The sequence below is a fragment of the Sciurus vulgaris genome, assembly GCF_902686455.1.
Source record: "Sciurus vulgaris genome assembly, chromosome: 1".
Taxonomy (NCBI): domain Eukaryota; kingdom Metazoa; phylum Chordata; class Mammalia; order Rodentia; family Sciuridae; genus Sciurus; species Sciurus vulgaris.
Genome location: NC_136461.1, coordinates 80,533,353 through 80,552,494, shown reverse-complemented (window position 1 = coordinate 80,552,494; position 19,142 = coordinate 80,533,353). Strand labels below are relative to the sequence as shown.

Below are 19,142 nucleotides of genomic sequence, written 5' to 3'. Positions count from 1 at the left end.
TTTGATGCTTGTTTGTGTTTTGTAGGGGAAGAGGACCTTAAAAATGTTTTTCAGTGTTTTCTACTTAGTATAATACATCATTTGTCATTCTTTTTCACAAAGATGTATTTAGGGATTTGGGATAATCTACCAGGTGTTGTGAAATGTCAGATGGAACAAGCTCTTCATCTTGATTTTGGAACTGAATTGGAGCCAAGAAAAGAAATAGTGCTATTTGATAAGCCAACAAGGGGAACAACTGTACAGAAATTCAAAGAAATGGTCTACAGTCTCTTTAAGGTAAGTATATCTATTCACACCTTGCTCATGTGAAGAGATAGTCTTCCAGAAGAATTGGCAGAACCCCCCTCCCCAAATCATTAAAATGTTGATACTTGACCTCTATCAGGGATTCCATCCTGAGGAAACAATTCAAAGAAAGGAAAAAATATCCATTGGAGGATTTTTACTTTACCATTCTTTGTAATAGCTTAAATGTCCAGGTATGACATTAACTAGTTGTATTATTGTACATTTTGCCACTGAAACTCATGCCAGAAAAAGCATAATAAAATTAGCATACTCTAGGTAGGCATAGTGGTATAGTCCCTGCTGCTTGGGAGGCTAAGGTAGGAGGATTGCTTGAACCCAAGAATTCAAGGCCAGCCGGAGCAACATAACAAGACTGTCTCAAATATAAAGTGATTAATTAAAATGAGTGTACTCTGGTTACAATTTCTTTTTTTTATTGTTATATAACATTTTATTAAAATTTTTTTTTTCCTTTCATGGAATACATTTTCTCATTAGCAAGTCCCACGGTTAGAAAAATAATTCATTATGTATAGTTTTATATTTGTGGACAGATTATTTTATGACTAGTAACACACATTTGAGAATTAAGTCTGTTTGGAATCTATATTATCCTGACACATCTTCAAGGAAAGCCTTTCCTCTAACTGGAGCTTCTCTAAATTCAGAAGTTCTCCAAGCTTTGTTTCCTAGGATTTAGAAATCTGTAACCTAAGACTTCAGCATCTCCTAATTTTAAAGTTTCCCTACAACATATAACCAACCATCAGTAGCTGCAACTGAACAGAGAGGAAGTTTCCAAAAATTAAACACTAATTTTTTGCAAAATCATCACTCATGAATTAACAATCTTTGCCTTCATCCTTTATTTCCCAAATGTAGAAGTATAATCACATAGTGATAATAATAAAACTGAATTCTCTTTAAGAGACTGACAAATTAAAAGGCAAAAGCTCATATGAAAAGTTAGTTATACTGTGAGTCCTGTGAACTTGGAGACAACCCATTAACTCACTAGAATCCAGAACTGGCACTCATAATTTCTTGGATATAATTTCTCTCAAATCTTTCCCTTAACAATTAAATTCTAAAATAACCATGTGATTAGGAGAAGGTTTGTCCACCAGTGGCTTTGTCTGTTATGTCCTCCTTATTATGAGCTGAATGGCATGACAGAACAGAGGCAAAGAGGCATACAATTGATTCTTAAGATTAAGTCATCAAGGTCAGAGTTTCCACAGCATGGCAACAACTTTGCAGATGCCCACATCATGATAGCTGAAATAACAAAGCCCACTAAAGCTGAGAGTGCCAAAAGGCATGCCTTGGCAGCTTTCTGCAATGTATTCCCATGAACATAGTAACAACTTGTCCAAGGCCCCAGTGACTATGGAAAGTAAGGACTGCAGCCAAGTAGTCCATTGCAGAGCAAGGATTCAAACTTGCAGCTGGAAGCAGACTCAGGACCCAAACACTTGACAGCCATCTCACTAGTCCAGTAAGGGGATGCATCTTTGGAATCAGAATGGCAGCTTGGTGACAGGTGAATGTGCTGTGTTCCACTCCATCCTTGGGTAGGTTGGTCCTGGGGAAATGCCAACACATGAGCAGGTCTGACTGCTGGGGTTCGGAGGAACAGAACTTGGCTCCATCTCCTTGAGCACTGCTGAGGACACCCATACAATTTTTTTTTTTTAAGAAATGGAACTCAAATGACTAATTCTTTACCTTTTGTGGCCATTTTACAATTCCTTTTTAAATTTAAAGAAATATTTACACAAGACTATAAAAAATGAAAATATTTGCAGTGTTGGAAATAATTTATTTTTCTCACTTTTATTGCTCTTTGCACTCAGAAGCTTTCTTTTCTTTGGCTATTTTACATGCATTTCAGACTATTTTATCCAGAGAACCTTAACAGAAACTTTTTTTTTATATATTTCTAAAAGTAGTGATTTTATTTCAAAGCATCATATTAAGTTTGAATCTTAGTCAGTGAAGCCATGTCTTCTTATGTGTTGATTTTTGCAAAGAGTACAGATTTGCAAACAACAGATATGATAAAGTAGTTTAAAGTAAAAGGTATTTGTTTTTTAGAAATAAAGTAGTACAATGTATATATCTTCTGGGTAAGTGATTTAGGGCATGTTTCTTGTCTTTTCTTTTAGAAGTTTTAAAACATATTTTAAAAGTTGCTCTGTTTATTTGGTACTTGTGCTTTCTGATAGAACCATAAAAATTTCTGTACTTAATGTACTCAATATATGCCTAAATTGAAACATAAGAGAGCAATATATCAAGAGATAATGACATTCATGATACACAGTTTTGTTAAATGGAGAAAAATAGCTACTTTTTTTTTTTTTTATCCAAAACCCAAACAATCAATCTTGGGCAATAAGTACCAACATGTTTTATAATAGTTAATTAAGTGTCTGAGATCTTTGTAAGAGAATGCCATTTTAAATTTACTTGCCATTCCACTTCCATGACAAACACATAAACATTTCACGGAGGCAAGCAACTTGGAAAGGTGGTTCCATAATGACGTAGTTAAAGAAGGACCTTGTCGACTGAATGCATTATTGTTTTGTGTTTGGCTTTCATTTTGTGGGGAAGTCATCTATTCTGTTCCCATTATATGCAACAACAGTCTACATTGATAAGCTTGGCAAACTTGTGGTTCAGTACATAGAAGTCTCTTCTACAAAAGAATGGGAATGTTATGATTGACACAGGAAATTACAGTGTTTAGCCTATCACAAACATTACCTGTAAGTACTTTTAATCACAATAACATCACATTAAAAAGGTACATATTCTTGTTCACCAAAATTAATGAGGCAATTTGGGAACAAGCAACAGATTCTCTTATTTTAAAATTCCTCAGTGTTAAGCTTTAGATATCCTTAACCTGCAATAAAAAATATTTTAAAAAGAAGTGTATATTTTTGGTAAAAATCAATGAAGTACATAAATGCCTTGGCAGATTACAATATTATTACATGATGTCTACTTCAAAATTTTTGTTCATCTCCCATCTTCCTCACGATAATATTCACATTTTAATTATGTTTTCATTTTGATTTTTTACTTGCAAGAACACCAACTAAACTATTTCAACATTAAGCCTGTTTCTTTTGAAGCCAAGAAATTTTTGTTTTTGTTTTTGTTTTTTATAAAAGCAAAGAAGACTCAGTTTTCAAAATGCTTAAGACAGAATGCTTAAGGTTCATGCTTGCTGCTTTGCCTGGGCTTCTGCTTCTTTGAACCAGGTGGTGCTGTCAAAAAGGCATACACTGCATTATTTTCTTGGGCTTCAAAGAAGGCATCACAGTTCCCACGGTAGTGACTTTCATTGAAAATCTGAGGTGGTTGACTATTTTCAGGTACATTTTCTCTCATCCACTTCAGATTCTCTTCATTGGCTGCAATATCCTTTTCTTCAAATTCTATTTTGTTGGCTTCTAAGAAACCAAAAACATCTTGCTGTTTCTTCTTAATTGCGGTAGAACCAGAAGGAGATGCAATGCATACATGAATCACCATCCTGGGAAAAGCCGCTGGTGGTTGTTGGGTCCTGGAAAGAGCTGCGGAGCAGCTGCAGCAAAGGCTGAAATCCCTAACAGAAACTTTTTTTTTTTTTTTTTTGCCGTGCTGGGGACTGACCCAGGGCCTTATGCTGAGCTATCTCCCCAGCCCCCCTAACAGAAACTTTTTAGCCTCTATTATTGGGACAATACAGTTAGAACAAATACAGTTATTAACAAAATAATTCTGTTAATGTGATAAATACAAAATAGAAGGAAATAAATTTTACTTGACCCTTATAACTTTGATGTGAGTACATTCCAATGTGATTTGAAAATTTAATGTATAGATAAGACAAGGGATAACAAGTGTCTGGGTTAGCTATCTGAAGGGTCTAACAGCCCTGCAGTTAGGGTGGTCATTTAACAAAGATACACTTAACATGGTTTTACTGTAGTTGTATATGTTACATAAATCCTCATAAGTATTTGGAGATATATTAAGTTCCTTTATGGAGAGTCAATAGCAAGATTATTACTATCATTATAATAATGCCCAGAGAAAATTATATTGCATAGGGATATATCTTTCTTTCCTTCTGTATAATTTGCCACATTCTTGTCCTAACAGGCAAAATTGGGTGACCAAGGGAATCTTTCTGAACTGGTTAATCTCATACTAACAGTGGCTGATGGAGACAAAGATGGCCAGGTTTCCTTAGGAGAAGCAAAATCAGCATGGGCACTTCTTCAGTTAAATGAATTTCTTCTCATGGTGATACTTCAAGATAAAGAACATACCCCCAAACTAATGGGATTCTGTGGTGACCTCTATGTGATGGAAAGTGTTGAATATACCTCTCTTTATGGAATAAGCCTTCCATGGGTCATTGAACTTTTTATACCATCTGGGTTCAGAAGAAGTATGGATCAATTGTTCACACCATCATGGCCCAGAAAGGCTAAAATAGCCATAGGACTTCTAGAATTTGTGGAAGATGTTTTCCATGGCCCCTATGGAAACTTCCTCATGTGTGATACTAGTGCCAAAAACCTAGGATATAATGAAAAGTATGATTTGAAAATGGTGGATATGAGAAAAATTGTGCCAGAGACAAACCTGAAAGAACTTATTAAGGATCGTCACTGTGAGTCTGATCTGGACTGTGTCTATGGCACAGATTGTAGAACTAGCTGTGATCAGAATACAATGAAATGTACTTCAGAAGTAATACAACCAAACTTGGCAAAAGCCTGTCAGTTGCTCAAAGACTACCTGTTGCGTGGTGCTCCAAGTGAAATTCGTGAAGAATTAGAAAAGCAGCTTTATTCTTGTATCGCTCTCAAAGTCACAGCAAATCAAATGGAAATGGAACATTCTTTGATACTTAATAACCTAAAAACATTGTTGTGGAAGAAAATTTCCTACACAAATGACTCTTAATTCATTTGGACATTGTTGCCATTGTAGGAAACACTCTCAAGAACAATTTTGAGCATTTTAAGAATGGTTTGATTCAGATTCCCCCTTTCCCTGGGCCAGAGAGCTATCATAAAAATACAAGATTACTGCAGTTAATGGCAGGAAGTATAGATCAACATATTCAAGATTTCATCCTGCCCTTACATTTTCCTAGTACATTCACTGTGTTAACTATTTTGACTAATGATTTTCTAAAAAATGCTGTGAAAAGCCTCATTCCATAAACATCAACAGTGGGTGTTTTGTAGATTTATGTTAGCCAAAATACCATTGCTAAAACATTGTTTGCATTGAAGCTGTTTAAAAAATTTATACATCAATTTACTAATGTCTTAGCATGGTAAAGTTTGCACACTAACACAAATTAAGATTGCAAAGATAAATTTAAATTATTCCTTTATAAAACAGATGTTGGGTTATTAGCATGGTTTATTGTATTGTAGACTTACACACTTTTTAACCGTGGACATCAAATGTATAGTTGGAGTGGCTTTTAACTTCAGGAAGTATACTACTTGACGACATGCAGGTACTTTTAGTGGCCAAAACTGATTTTATTATCCTAAAGATTTTTGATGGGTCCATCTTATTATCAACCAGCCAACTAAGCCCTTTAAAACATTTTGGGGTAGGGGCGTAGCTAATTGAGCACTTGCCCGGCGTGTGTAAGGCCCTAGCACCACAAAACAGAAAAAAAAAAAAAACAAGAAATCTCATGGTGAATGACGTGTGGTGAAAGCAGGACCATTATGACCAAGACATTTTCCCATTTTCAAACAGTATTTCCTGTGGGCCAAAGGGCTATTTCTTAAAGATGCCCGTACATTGATTTACCCAATGTTTTTCCCATGTAAATTTGATATGCAAGGCTTAATATTTGGTCCTCTTTTGTATTATTTTCATATGTATGTTCAGATCTGACATGTACCCTACTACCAACCAAAAATGAGGCATCAATGATGAAAAGCCCCAGTATTTTCTGCCCAAAGGTTTAAGCTAGTTAATGTATTAAATCTATGACTTTCATTGGCATTCTCTCAAAATGTAAAACCATGGATCAGCACCAGTTTTGTTGGCTCTAAGACTGTATATTTAAAAATGTTTTCTTCCCATTATCTGGTTATAATAAATGGACAGAAGAAATATTTTCTACTGATCATTGTTGGTCTGTTGCTTGAGAAGGTATGAACTCTGTTGGAGTCAACACACAAGATGACTTTTTCCAGAAAAAGCTACGGGTGGCTTTTTGAAGAAGAAATTGTAAAATCCCTTTGCTTTTTGTATTTCAGGTTATTTCCTACAGTTTCATAACAAGAGCTCAACACAGAAATAGCTGCTTGTTCAATAAGTTTATTATCTTTATCTGAAAAAACTTCATAGAAAAACTTGTTTGGTTTAGCTCTCAGCAGCCCGTTCCTGAGCTCTGAGGAAGCTTGCCTTCTTTTGAGCTACCCGATCTTTCTTCTGGGCAAGGGACATTTTTGGACGGTTCCACCTACAAAAGAAAGATGTATTTTTCAAAACCACAGTTAAAGAGAATATATAATATCTAAGTTCAAAAAATGAAAAGGACAAAGACTGTAATCAGATGCAGTTTGAATAATTCAATTTCTAGCATATGTACTTATATATGTTCTTAAGCTAACTTTCCCAAATGCCAACTTTTATATGTCCTATTACTGTGATGTCAAAAGAAAATTAGTACAATGGCTAGGTGGTCCTTAGAAACTATTTCTCATTACATTCTCTTCTTTTAGGTAGTCAATAATAAATGCAATAACTGGTACCGACCGACCACTGTATTAGGATAGAATAGGCCACCTCAGTACTTTCTGAGGCCAATACATTCCTATCACTACAATTACTTTAGCAAACCTGGTTCCCTTAGCTTCTGCCACATCACGCAGAGCTAGTGATCGAGTTTGCACAACTTCACTGAAAATATGACCCACAAGATGAAACAAAGAAAAATGGGGGCCATCCCCAACCTCTCTCTTGAAAAGACAATAGCAAGACATATACCTCTTCTTTTTAACTTCTCTCTTGGGCTTTTTCTCATAGACTGGATTCTCTCGTATAGCAGAATGAGCTTTCTTATACATCTCCTCCATCTGAAACAAAGGAAAGCAAACAGTACTTGGTTTCATTTCATATGCCCTACTATATTACCATACAGTAGTATTCCACTATTTCCTCTACTTTGTCCTTCTAAGAGAGATTCTAAAAAAGAATTAAGTCAATGCTGTTTCCTGCTTAAATTTCTAAATGTAACCCACCTTTTCTTAACAAATTCCCGGTGCTTACCCTATGCACCATGTATGGACACTATTCACAAAACTCAACTCTAAAGAACAATCTGCATTTATTCCCAAGTAATTCAGTCATACTTTCTGAATCACGCTAAAGCAGTTTTTTTTTTTTTTTTTTTGGGGGGGCGGGGTAGGGCAGGCTCACACTGTGCTCCTCATTCTACATAATGTCTGGTCCATAGTCTTTAATTCAAGGGAGGACATATGCTAAAATAAGAGTAAGATGTTAAGATGCAAAGTGTATGTGATCACAGAGTCAATATTAACATTGCTTAACTGAGACCACGGACTGTACACTGGGGGCTAAAAAAGCAACTACCAAATTCTTCTGCCATCCCACATTTCCCAGATTTACAATTTCCATCATTACCTGATAGGTCTTTCAAAGAAATTCTCCAACTTATCTACTAGGACCCTTTTATATCTTTCACTATCCATCACTAGTATCTGGCAATAATACAAGGTCTCTAGAACTAGAAAGAGAACTAGAAAAAGAACTAGAAAGAGAACTAGAAAATCTAGAACTAGAAAATCTCTAGACTACACTGAAAAACTAATCAAGTTTCTTACTGGGTAAAGCTAAATCAATCTAAATGCTCTAATACAACAATTCTGAACATCTAATAACAATTATGGCTTCCTAAAGAATGTCAAGGTAAGGGTTGGTGGTGATTCCATGGTACAGCATGTATTTAGCATGAATGAGGACATGGCCACCCATAGTACCACATTAAAAAAAGTCCAGGTCTTACTAATGTGGAGAAAATGATCATACATGCACTCGGACAAAACTTGCCAAAGGGGGGAAAATGCACACTGCACAAAGACTGCTCAACTTCCTAAAACCATTTTAAAATTTAATTCCTCTACCTCTTTTAAGCACTCTACTACAACCATCTACTGTATTTAGGGCACATGACAAGGCCCTGGGGTCCAATGTGTCACATACATCCAAAAGGTAGCCAAAAAAGTACATTAGCTGAACAGTCGTCTGGCTTTAAGTAGAGTGTGGCATAGAACACCATTAAAAAATATAAATCTCGGGCTGGGGTCATAGCTCAGTGGTAGGGTGCCTGCCTAGTATGTGTGAGGTACTGGGTTTGATTCTCAGCACCACATACAATTAAGTATGTAAATGTCCATCGGCAACTTTAAAAAAAAAATGGGAAAAAAAGAAATATACATCTGAAAGAAAAGATGGGGAGGAGGTGTCTAAATAGTTTTGGGCAAGTATGACATGACCAAATCAGGATAGGCTTAGAAAGAAAAAAATTTGTTTTTGGTACCAGGGATTGACTCAGGGACACTTGACCACTGAGCCACATCCCCAGCCCTATTTTGTATTTTATTTGGAGACAGGGTTTCAAGGAGTTTCTTAATGCCCCACTTTTGCTGAGAATGGCTTTGAACTCGTGATCCTACTGTTTTGGCCTGAAAGAAAAATTCTATAGGCCAAGCTGAATCACAGCCTAAAAGTAAAACTATTCCTAATTTTTTTCCCCTCAAAAACTCTATGTGTTTTTTGCCTTAAGACTGTGTCCAAAGTATACAATAGGAAGTGATCTTTTCCTCAATTATGACTTTAAAAAATTTTTCATGCTCAAAGCTGTGCAAAACAAAATTATAAGATACTAACAGAAATTACTTGACACACAGTATACTTGTAAATAATTTCACTCTAATTTCTTAAATGAGGTAGCCCTGGAGATTCAGCTTTAGGGCTGCTAAATTTTCCAACATTAAACTCAACTTTTGCAAACATGGTTCTCTTCATTTATATAACATTATGCAGAGTACTCACAGAATCTGTAAAGCTTCCTTTCTGTGTACATGCCTAAGGTATTCAGAAAGTCCTAAAAACTGCACATATTTGCTACATCGAACTTTCTTCCCCCTTCTCAAACTTAGTGAAGTGTAATTAGATGCACCTCATTCCAAAGTAAATTAAAACTATTTACACAGGAGTAAGATTTACAAATGCAGAATAGTCAAGGTAAAAAAGGCAACCAAGGCTTTAGCTGCTTGAAGCCTGCCACACTTGAATATGTGTGGCAAGAACATGTTGACAAGTCCAGCTTGTTACTTTACTTGTATTACTTCATCTCACCTAACATTCTAATTTCACTTTAAGAATCGCTTATTGGGGCCGGGGCTGTCAGTAGTAGGACACTTGCTTCACACCCGTGAAGCACTGGATTCAATCCACAACACCACATAAAAAAAAATAAAGGGGGGGGACTGGGATTGTAGCTCAGTGGTAGAACACTTTGCCTAGCTAGCACTTGTGAGACACTGGGTTCAATCCTCAGCACCACATAAAAATAAATAAATGAAATAAAGGTATTGTGTCCATCTAAAACTTACTGGAAGTCTGTCTACACATACAAAAACTATATTCAACACTCAACTGCTAGCCTGAAATTAACCTATATTAAGAATGTAACCCACCAAAAACAAGTAATAAACTTGTTTCTATAAATTAACCAAAAAAGGCCAAATTTAGGTAAATTTCTTACCATGTCAGGGGTAACATTGTTCTTTATATACTGAGAGAATTGTTTCTTGTAAGCATCTTCATCTTCTTCCATTAGATAACGCATATAATCTGCAACGTTCTGACCCATGATGTGCTTCCGATGTACTTCTGCATTGAACTCCTTGCTTTCAGAATCATAACCAGGGAATCGTTTGGTACTAAAATAAAAGGTTTATTAACATTTTTTAGTATATTTTAACTGAAATGTGTTCACTCACAGGAATTCATTTCAGTAGCTGCCATCAGTCCCGTCTTGAAACAATTATTGCATCATATGCAACCAAAGGACCAACTACTGACTGCTCAGTTAGCAGGATATCATCATTCAGCAGCTCATCTCTGAATTCCAGAGAAAAGAAATTCATGCCACAACTTTTTTTTTTGACACACTGCCCAGACTGGTCTTGAACAAGTATTCCCCTGCCTGTCTCCCAAGTATCCTTGACTATACAAGTGCCCCACCCTACCCAGCAATAAACACCTTTAAACTATTACCAAGGCTTTCTATCAATACAAGTTCTCCTACATATTAGTATTGGAAGCAGTTTCAAAACGTATCCCCCAAATCCTATAGTTTCTCAGGGGTACCTAAGTGGGTACAGGTGACTGTCCAGGATCACGATTAATGAAATCATCTAATGAGAATACTATTGGTACACTTGCACCTTACTAGCTTTCTTTTTTTTTTTTTTAATTATTTTTAGATGCTGATGGACCTTTGTTTTATTCATTCATTTTTTTTCTTATGTGGTGCTGAGAATCGAACTCAGTGCCTCACACATGCTAGGCAAGCGCTCTGCCACTGAGCCACGACCCCAGCCCCTAGATTTTTAAAAATAGGCTTGCCTATTGCAGACAGAATGAATGCAGGGTCTCATGCACACTGAGCTATATCCACAGTCCTGTTAAATTCTGAGACAGGGTCTAGGTTTTCCAGGCTGGCCCGAACCTGCAAATCCTCCTGCCTCATCCTCCTGAGTAGCTGGCCTTACAGCTATGTACCACCACACTTACACTCACACCCTGTTTTATTTCAATTTTAATTTAGGCTCACCCTCAAAATAAGTAAAATATATAAAAGTAAAAACAAACAAATAACAACAACAACAAAAAAAAAAACACAAAATTTTTCTTGGTCTTATTAGGTAACCATTAAAAAAACCTACAAATTAAAATATCAAAAGGTGGGTTAAGGATGTGGCTTAGAGGTAGAGTGTCTGCCTGACATGTAGTGAGCCCTGGGTTTAATCACTTACTACTGCAAAATAAACAAAAGCCCAAGATGAAGCTACTCAATTACAAAATATTAACTCAAACCAAAGGAACTATCAATTCAATAACCTACTTGACTTCCAAGTATGGCCTGCTACTTGCAATCTTATTTCCAGTTGAAAGTTCCGAAATTGCTCAAAGTCTTTGTCCCAAACTTTTATTCTAGATCCACATTTTCCCTTAACCCAGTAAATCAAATTTTATTCTAAATGGGGAAAAAAAAAATCTTGGAGGGAAGGAAATAAATGGAGTTGCTTATTTCTGACAGAAATTAAGTCATATGCAAAAGACAGTGGTTTCCACACCACTTATTAGCTTCAAAACCCTAGACAAAAAAATTTATGAGTCTCAATCTCACTGTTTCTTTCTAAAATAGGTTAGAAATTCTTCATGCCCTGCCAGGTTCCTTTTGCAGGGTACCTACCACAGAGCAGGTATTCAATGACAGCAACTTTAATTGATCTAATAATCTCCACAATCTAATCAATTAGACACAGAAAACGATCAATCATATAAGAGGTCTTGAATCTATTATTACCTATGAGGGATAGACAAGCCTCCGTCCACAGCTCCCTTCAGGGCCCCAAAAACTTTATTGCCAGTTGTAGTTCTAGCAAGGCCTGCATCCAAATAGCAGGTGAAGGCACCAGGTTGACCATCAATGCTTTCCACATTGTATTCATCTCCAGTCACCTCCACTTGGCCTTCATAGATCTTGTCCATACCAAACCTATTGAGAAGCTATTAACAAAGAAGTTAATGTAAATATATCCTGGTTTTAATAGTCAAATCATTCTAAAACTATTTCATGTCACAACTACATAATATTTAAAATTTATCCTTACATGAGGAACTGATCTCCAATTTCTTCAATCTTACCTAGCTATAAGAAGTCAATATTAAATGTTATCAAATCATTTAAACTTAATCTGAAATGAAGTTTTTTTAGGGGTAGGATGCTAGGCTAAAGGGAATATCTTTTGTGGTTCCACTGTCCAACTACATTATTTTAATTTGGGCCACTCTTCTGTTGGTGGGCATCTAGCTATGTTTTCACCACATGCAGTGCCTTCTGCACCAAGTTGCTCTCAAATATGATGATGTGTCTCCTAATAAACATGTTTACAACCACTGAAGATGGGGATCCTCAACACTGATGCATACACTTAGTAACTGCACTGCAAAACTAAGTCAGTAACTGAAATAATAAAAACAAAGCAAAATAACATTTGTATTGCCTACCAGCACTAATACAGCATATACCATGAATGCTGAAAATGTTGAAGACACTCACTCTCAAATTTTCACGTGCACAAGTCACTTGGGATATAGTATTCAAAATAAAGACTCTGAGAGTCTAGAGGGGACCCCCACACACCTGTATTTTTACTGTATGCCGATGGGCCAAAAATGTATAGTTGAGTAATGAGGATCTTTGGAAGATAATTAAGTAGCCACTAGCCACAAGTGGCTTTTCAAATTCAAGTTAAAAATTCAGTTCCTCAGTAGCACTAGCTACATTATCAAGTGTTCAACAGCCACAGGCTAGTGGCTACATCACGGGACAGCAAATTATAGATTCTCCTACCACTGCAGAAAATTTTACTGAACAGAGCTCATCTAACTATACCCCCAACCAGGCTGAAGACAGGATAAACCGCTACTTCCCTGATTATTAGAAAATGCACTGCCACTTCAATAAAACTTTGTTTTTATAAAATCATCTTCCTGACAACCTTATAAACCACAGAACAGCCAGCACTCTCCTGAAGCCACAGCTGAGAGTCTCTTACCCAGTGCAAACATTGAATACAACTCCAAAACAATCTAACCCCAAAGTACTCTATTAAGTAATTTTGTACATACCCTGCGGGCCAGCAGCAGGCCAGTACAATATGCTGCAGCATAATTTGTTAGGCCAACTTTCACACCATATTTCGGTAGTTCATGTGCATAAGCTGCACAGACTATCATATCCCCTTCTATACGGGCATAAGCAATCTATAGTAAAAGAAAAATAAGGTTAGTATTTTGCTACTTTCACTTGTTCGTTATTGTCCTAAATTCCTTCTTTTTCAAAAGAATTTAAAAAAACAAAAACCTGAGCCAGGTTGATTTCAAGTTCAAGATCACTCTGGACAACATGGACAGACCGTACCTCATTAACAAAAACAAAAGAAAAATAGATCTGCATCATTTTAAACATCTGTTAAACCTACTCACCTCTACTACAATTTGACTTGGTCCACTATGTAGGTGAGCAATTGTTACAGTATATAATCTGTCCTAATGTCATAGTATGTAAGGCTGAAACTATTCAAATATTACAATATATTTGGAATAAATCATATTGCAGACCTGTACTTTTTTTATGATTAAGAAGAATTCTCACTGGTGAATTAGAGGCATTTAAAAAAGCAATGGGAAGCAGGTGCAGTGGTGCAAGCCTCCAATCCTAGTGACTTGGAAGGCTGAAGCATGAGAATCACTTGAGTCCAGAGTTCCAGGCCAGCCTGGGCAACTTAGTGTCTCGAAACAAAATTTTTATAAAGGTCCCATAGCTCAGTGATGGAGCACTTGTGTAGTATGTGCAAGGCCCAGGGTTCTATCCCCAGCACTACACACACACACACACACACACACAAATGTTCCCCAGTTGTAACAAAAGTCCTGGATACTAGACTCTAGGAAGTGACACTTTTTAAAAAATCTTTCAAGCAGGACACTTTGGCACATTTTATTAAAACCTAGTTAAATAATAAGTAGAAATAAAAACAATCCTGAGTTTCATTTAACCCTTACAATTTCCTAATCTTCAATGAGTTCAACAGTCAGCATGTAAAGTCATAAAGCATGAGTCAGGACTTGGTCTGGAACTGGGATAGCAAGAAACTTCTACTTGTCTTGTGTATTTCCCCACCCCACTCAACATACACGAAACAGGTTTCTCCAAGTCTTTTCCCCAAATTAGAAAATGTAAATAAAATTAAACTGAGTCATATTTTCCAAACACTTCTAAATATGCATGTGTATGTGTGTTTTAGTATTTGTTTCCTAGTCTCCTACTCTATGATTACTAAAAGGAAACAAACATTTTGTGGAGGCACCAACTGGCCCTTTAATCTATATGCTTTGCTTCCCAAGTATAAATTCTCTAGCACAGTGAGAAAGGAAATGGGATTTACCACCCACAGCCTGATCCTAGAATACAACTTACCTGGCAAATGATATCTCTGTTAGTTACACGCACTATCATCCTGTATTTGGGTGTGTTGTACTTATTTTTGTCCTGGATCACCAAGCGTTTCCGAGCATAGTAATCAGTTTTGCCCTCTGAAAGAAAAATTATAATAACTTAAAAAGGAAACTCCATTACAAAGCAGATTCTTTTAGTATTGAAAAATGAAAGACTGCCCGTACCTCGTCTTCTTCTAAATTTCACTTGGTATCTCTTAAAGTAGGCCTTATTCTTGACAACTTTAACAAACCCCTTAAAGAAAGAAAAAAAGTTTTTAAAACTTTGATAAGTGTTTTAAATTATGATACTTTTAACATGAGTTAAATCATGTAATTCATACAACTGTCAACTTTCATAGCATCTCATGCTTTTCAAATCAATTGAGGTCAAGTATCACTTTTTCTACTTTCTGTCACAAACTGATTTTAAAAAATCATTACACAAAAAAGGCAAGCTTTAATTTATCAGATTCAACAGGTACCAAATCCTGTAACATTACTTTTAAAAGTTTTAAAACGCTTATCACAATTTCTGTACTTGTTTCCTCACATACCAATACCCTCCAAACACTGTACTTTTGGGAAGCACTGCTCCACACAACAATCAACAGTGCCAAATGTCAACTGCCCTGAATACTGTACATCTCACTTCGAGAACCTAATCTCAACTGCAACTCTCTCATCTCCTCTGTGCCTTCTTGAAAAGCCTAAATTGGCTGCCACAACACTTAACCCGGCAAAAGCACAGTCAGATTTCCCCTTAGAACAACACTCCATCCCACCTTTAGGGCCCTGTCCCAATAATCATCGAAAACTACGGTCAGCGATTAAAGAAAATTAAGAGACGAGTATTCCAAACTAAACGAGCTTCCTTCCGGTGTCCCAGGGTCACCGCAGCCTCTAAACTCCATTGACAGTCTTGGTTCAAAAGTCACTTCCCCGACCCACGAGCAGAAGCTTTCTACAAGACCAAATACGACGATTTCCTGAAACACCCACGATGTAGTTATGGGCCAAACTGGGTTCGACCACTCGCAGCCTGCCTCGGCTCCAGGATCGCCCAGCTAGCCTGGGGCCCAAAGCATGCCACCTCCCCCAACCGGCTGCTGCTGAAGCCCCCTGAGACCAGCAGGCACTATCCCGGCAGTCCACTAAACTCACTCCTCTCCCAATCCTGGGCTCCAACCCTGCCACCCCTCTTCACCAACCCCTCCCCCCAAGTACGCGCTCTGGGCGGCAGCCATTAAGGCCACGCTGGGAGCCGCAAGCTGAGCACTGCAGAGCCGAGAATCTAATGCCATCCGATCCCTACGCCGCGCAAGACGCGCCCTTGGCTGGCGTTAGGGCGAGAAGATGGAGCCCCCGTCCACCCGGAATCCTGAAATCGAAGTACCCACTCACCATCCTGCGGAACAGAGGCCCGGGTCCGCGACTTCACACAGACCTGCAGGCCCAGCAGCGATACAGGGGGAAAAAAAGGCCGTAGCTCCTGCGCAAGCGCAGTATGTAGCACCGACAATTACGCTACAGACGTGCGGAAGAGAGAAGGCGCCGGCCACAAGGTGGTGTGGTCTGCCGCCTCCTGCTGGCTGGAGGGTGAATGCCGGACTTTGCCTTGTCCGGATGAGTGCCAAAAGTTCTCAACTCTACTGGCAGAGAATCCTACAGGGATGGTTGGTGAGTAAGAACTTTGAGAATTACAGGGGGCTTTCCTTTTTTGTGTTTTGTTTTTTGTTAGGACATTTTATCAAAACAAATACATTACTTTTCTAAAAAGGAAAAAAAATTAGGTTAAATAAAATGAATTTTCCCTGAAGCCTTCTTGCCCTCTGGGACTCTACCTGGCGATCCAGAGCCTAGAAGTTTCTCACAGGAAGGCTTGCCCGGAAGCCTCAAGCCTGGGACAGGGGACATTCCTCTGCCTTCTCAGCACCATCATACCTGCTTCAGCCCACCACAGGCTGTAAACCCTGAAGTTGGGCCCTGCTGTCAGGCCGCCTTTGAATCTCCAGCACTTAACACCGTGTAGACCTTTAGTAAGTGCTCCGTTATTTATTTGTTACGTGGTAAAAGAATTTCTTAGGGCTCTCTTTTTCCTATATCCCTTTACCTACGTTGTCCTCCATGATTCCTGACACCCCCATTTCTTTTCTATCACTTAAGCAAGTCAACTAAACTTTTTTCTTCAAGTCCCCTTTTTCTTTCTTTTAAAACTAATTGTGACCGTGGAAATGGGCCACTTTCTTTTCCTGTGTTCCACACCAAGACTGAGAAGAATCAATTAAATTTAAAAAAAAAAGTCATCTCAAGGACAAGTATTTCTCATCTGTCAGTATTTCAGAGTGGTCTTTGGGGGTTTTTGCATGGAAATAATATAAGTACTAGTTAAAATGCAGATATTTAAATATCCTCCACCTCTACTGAGCCAAACTCTGAGATTTGGGGCTGGGAATCTACATTTTTAAAAAAATTTTAACAAACATTCACCTATATTTATTAACTTATTGCATACATAATGTGAATATAGGTAAAAATGTACTCTAAACTGGGCATGGTGGCCCATGCCTGTAATCCAAGCATATTGGGAAGCTGAGGAAAGAGTTTCACAAGTTCAAAGTCAGCCTCAGCAACTCAGTGAGGTTTTAAGCAACTTAGCAAGACATGTCCTGAATTTTTTAAAAAAGTGGGGTGGGAGCTTGGGAATGTGACTCAGTGATTAAGCATCCCTAAATTCAATCCACAGTACAAAAAAATAAAATTTAAAACATTACAATTTAGTGTAAAACCTCAAAAAATATATTTCTTATAATCATTTTCTCCAGTAGGAATCTGATCTTTGGGCTGGGGAGATAGCTCAGTTGGTAGAGTGCTTGCCTTGCAAACACATAGGCCCTGGGTTCAATCCCCAGCACTGCAAAAAAAAAAAAGGAATCTGCATTTTTAATTTGGCTTCAATCAAGCCCAGTAGTCTCAGGAAAGCAGAAAACAAATTCTATTTTACCCAATAATGGAATTTACTGGTTCTACTAGAGAAAGACTGTGCTTATTATGAATTTTAACTGTACCCTCATCTTCCAGTGATATTAGCCTGCCCTTGGGTGATGGGTGTACACAGGGTTTATTAAACAGGACAGAATTAGAACATCAGCTGTTCACTGTCAGAGTTAGGAGAAGGGGCTTCAAACTAGGATGAAAAGAGTAAATGGATCCAAAAAACTGTCACTGGGATAAACCAGAAGTATGATGCCAGTTACCTCTGGTTTCAACTTGTAATTCATATGTAATAGGAAAAATGGGCATATAGTTTGCTTTGAGCAATTTCAATAGACCTCTAGTGAAGAAATGTTAAAATATTCCTCACATTCAAATGTGACTGAATCTTGGCTGAGCAGTTTTTGAAAGTTAAAAAGAGAGGTGTGCAATTTACAGGCATAGAAATTGGGTGATTCATCAAGTTATTAGTCTACCAGGTCGGGCCCTGCTCACACTGGAGGTATAAGCATCAGGAAAAGAAAGTCTACCTAGAGTAGTAGGCCTACCTACCCCTAACTTTTGCTTGTCGTAGTCAATAATACACATGAAGGCCCATATACCATTCATCTGAATATTTAGAAAACACATCATTAAATTAAATGTTTGTCATCCTTTTTTTACTTTATAAATCTATAGCAACAAAATTAAAAATATGTGTACTCATTTCCTTTGTCATAACCGGAGGTTTGGAGCTGCATGACTAACTCAGTCAACGCTGTTAGTGATACCAGGGGACAGGCATACTTGGCCAGCACCTGTGGTCAGTATCAACTCATTCGAATGGTTAAAGTTAAAAATCGCCAGTGTTTCTGGATGTGGTGGCACACACTTATTATCCCAGAATTCCAGAAGCTGAAGCAGGAGTTTCAGAAAGAGTGAGAGAGAGATGAATAAGGCAAATTTGTTGAAGTATCAACAACAGGAAATTTGGGAAAAGGGCATATGAAAATTCTTTGTACGACTCTTACACTCTATAGTTCTGAAACTATTTGAAAATAAAAATTAAACATTGATTCCTGCTAGAATGTGAAACATGGCTTTGAAATAGTATTTGAAATGAAAGCAAACTCAATTTCATCATATATGTCAGATACATATTATAAATAGAAACAAATCAACAGCTCTGGGGTTGTAGCTTAGTGTTGGAGTGCTTGCCTAGCATGCATGAGGCACTGGGTTCAATCCTTAGCACCACATACAAATAAATAAAATAAAGGTATAAAAAAAAATCAGCAGAGCTGTGGATATAACTCAATGATAGAGAATTTGACTAACATGCCCAGAGCCCTATATTCAATTCCTAGCCTAAAAAAAATCTCATTTACAAATATTTAAATATTTTTCATTGTAATTGGTTTTTGCTTTACATGAGTTTATAGTTATACTCTGAAAGATGGTAAGTAGAGTGAAGTTCTTTATAAGTAGATCTTCTTTATAGATATTAATACATT

At 37.4% G+C, this 19,142-nt stretch overlaps 2 protein-coding genes and 1 pseudogene across 4 annotated transcripts in view; 1 reads left to right on the top strand and 2 right to left on the bottom strand.

The window, feature by feature from the left end:
• The window catches only part of DIPK1A (divergent protein kinase domain 1A), a 133,019-nt gene extending 126,559 nt beyond the window's left edge, over positions 1 to 6,460 (top strand). For both annotated transcript variants that reach the window (XM_079150827.1, XM_079150828.1), the window contains exons 4-5: positions 103 to 279; positions 4,453 to 6,460. In XM_079150827.1, coding sequence (XP_079006953.1) covers positions 103 to 279; positions 4,453 to 5,265 — 990 coding nt within the window. In that variant the 3' untranslated portion in view covers positions 5,266 to 6,460. The remainder of the gene's footprint in view (positions 1 to 102; positions 280 to 4,452) is intronic.
• LOC306668749 (adapter SH3BGRL-like) lies at positions 2,348 to 4,446 on the bottom strand (annotated as a pseudogene). Its single transcript has one exon. The product of its transcript is annotated as an adapter SH3BGRL-like (transcript).
• A 174-nt stretch (positions 6,461 to 6,634) lies between the features above and the next one.
• On the bottom strand, positions 6,635 to 16,180 carry RPL5 (ribosomal protein L5). Its single transcript, XM_079151355.1, has 8 exons — positions 16,060 to 16,180; positions 14,842 to 14,911; positions 14,639 to 14,754; positions 13,288 to 13,422; positions 11,960 to 12,162; positions 10,130 to 10,307; positions 7,327 to 7,415; positions 6,635 to 6,799 (listed from the first exon to the last, which is right to left on the bottom strand). Exons 1-8 carry the CDS (start codon positions 16,060 to 16,062, stop codon positions 6,700 to 6,702), a joined length of 894 nt encoding a protein of 297 aa, XP_079007481.1. The 5' UTR covers positions 16,063 to 16,180; the 3' UTR covers positions 6,635 to 6,699.
• Positions 16,181 to 19,142: the final 2,962 nt, after the last annotated feature.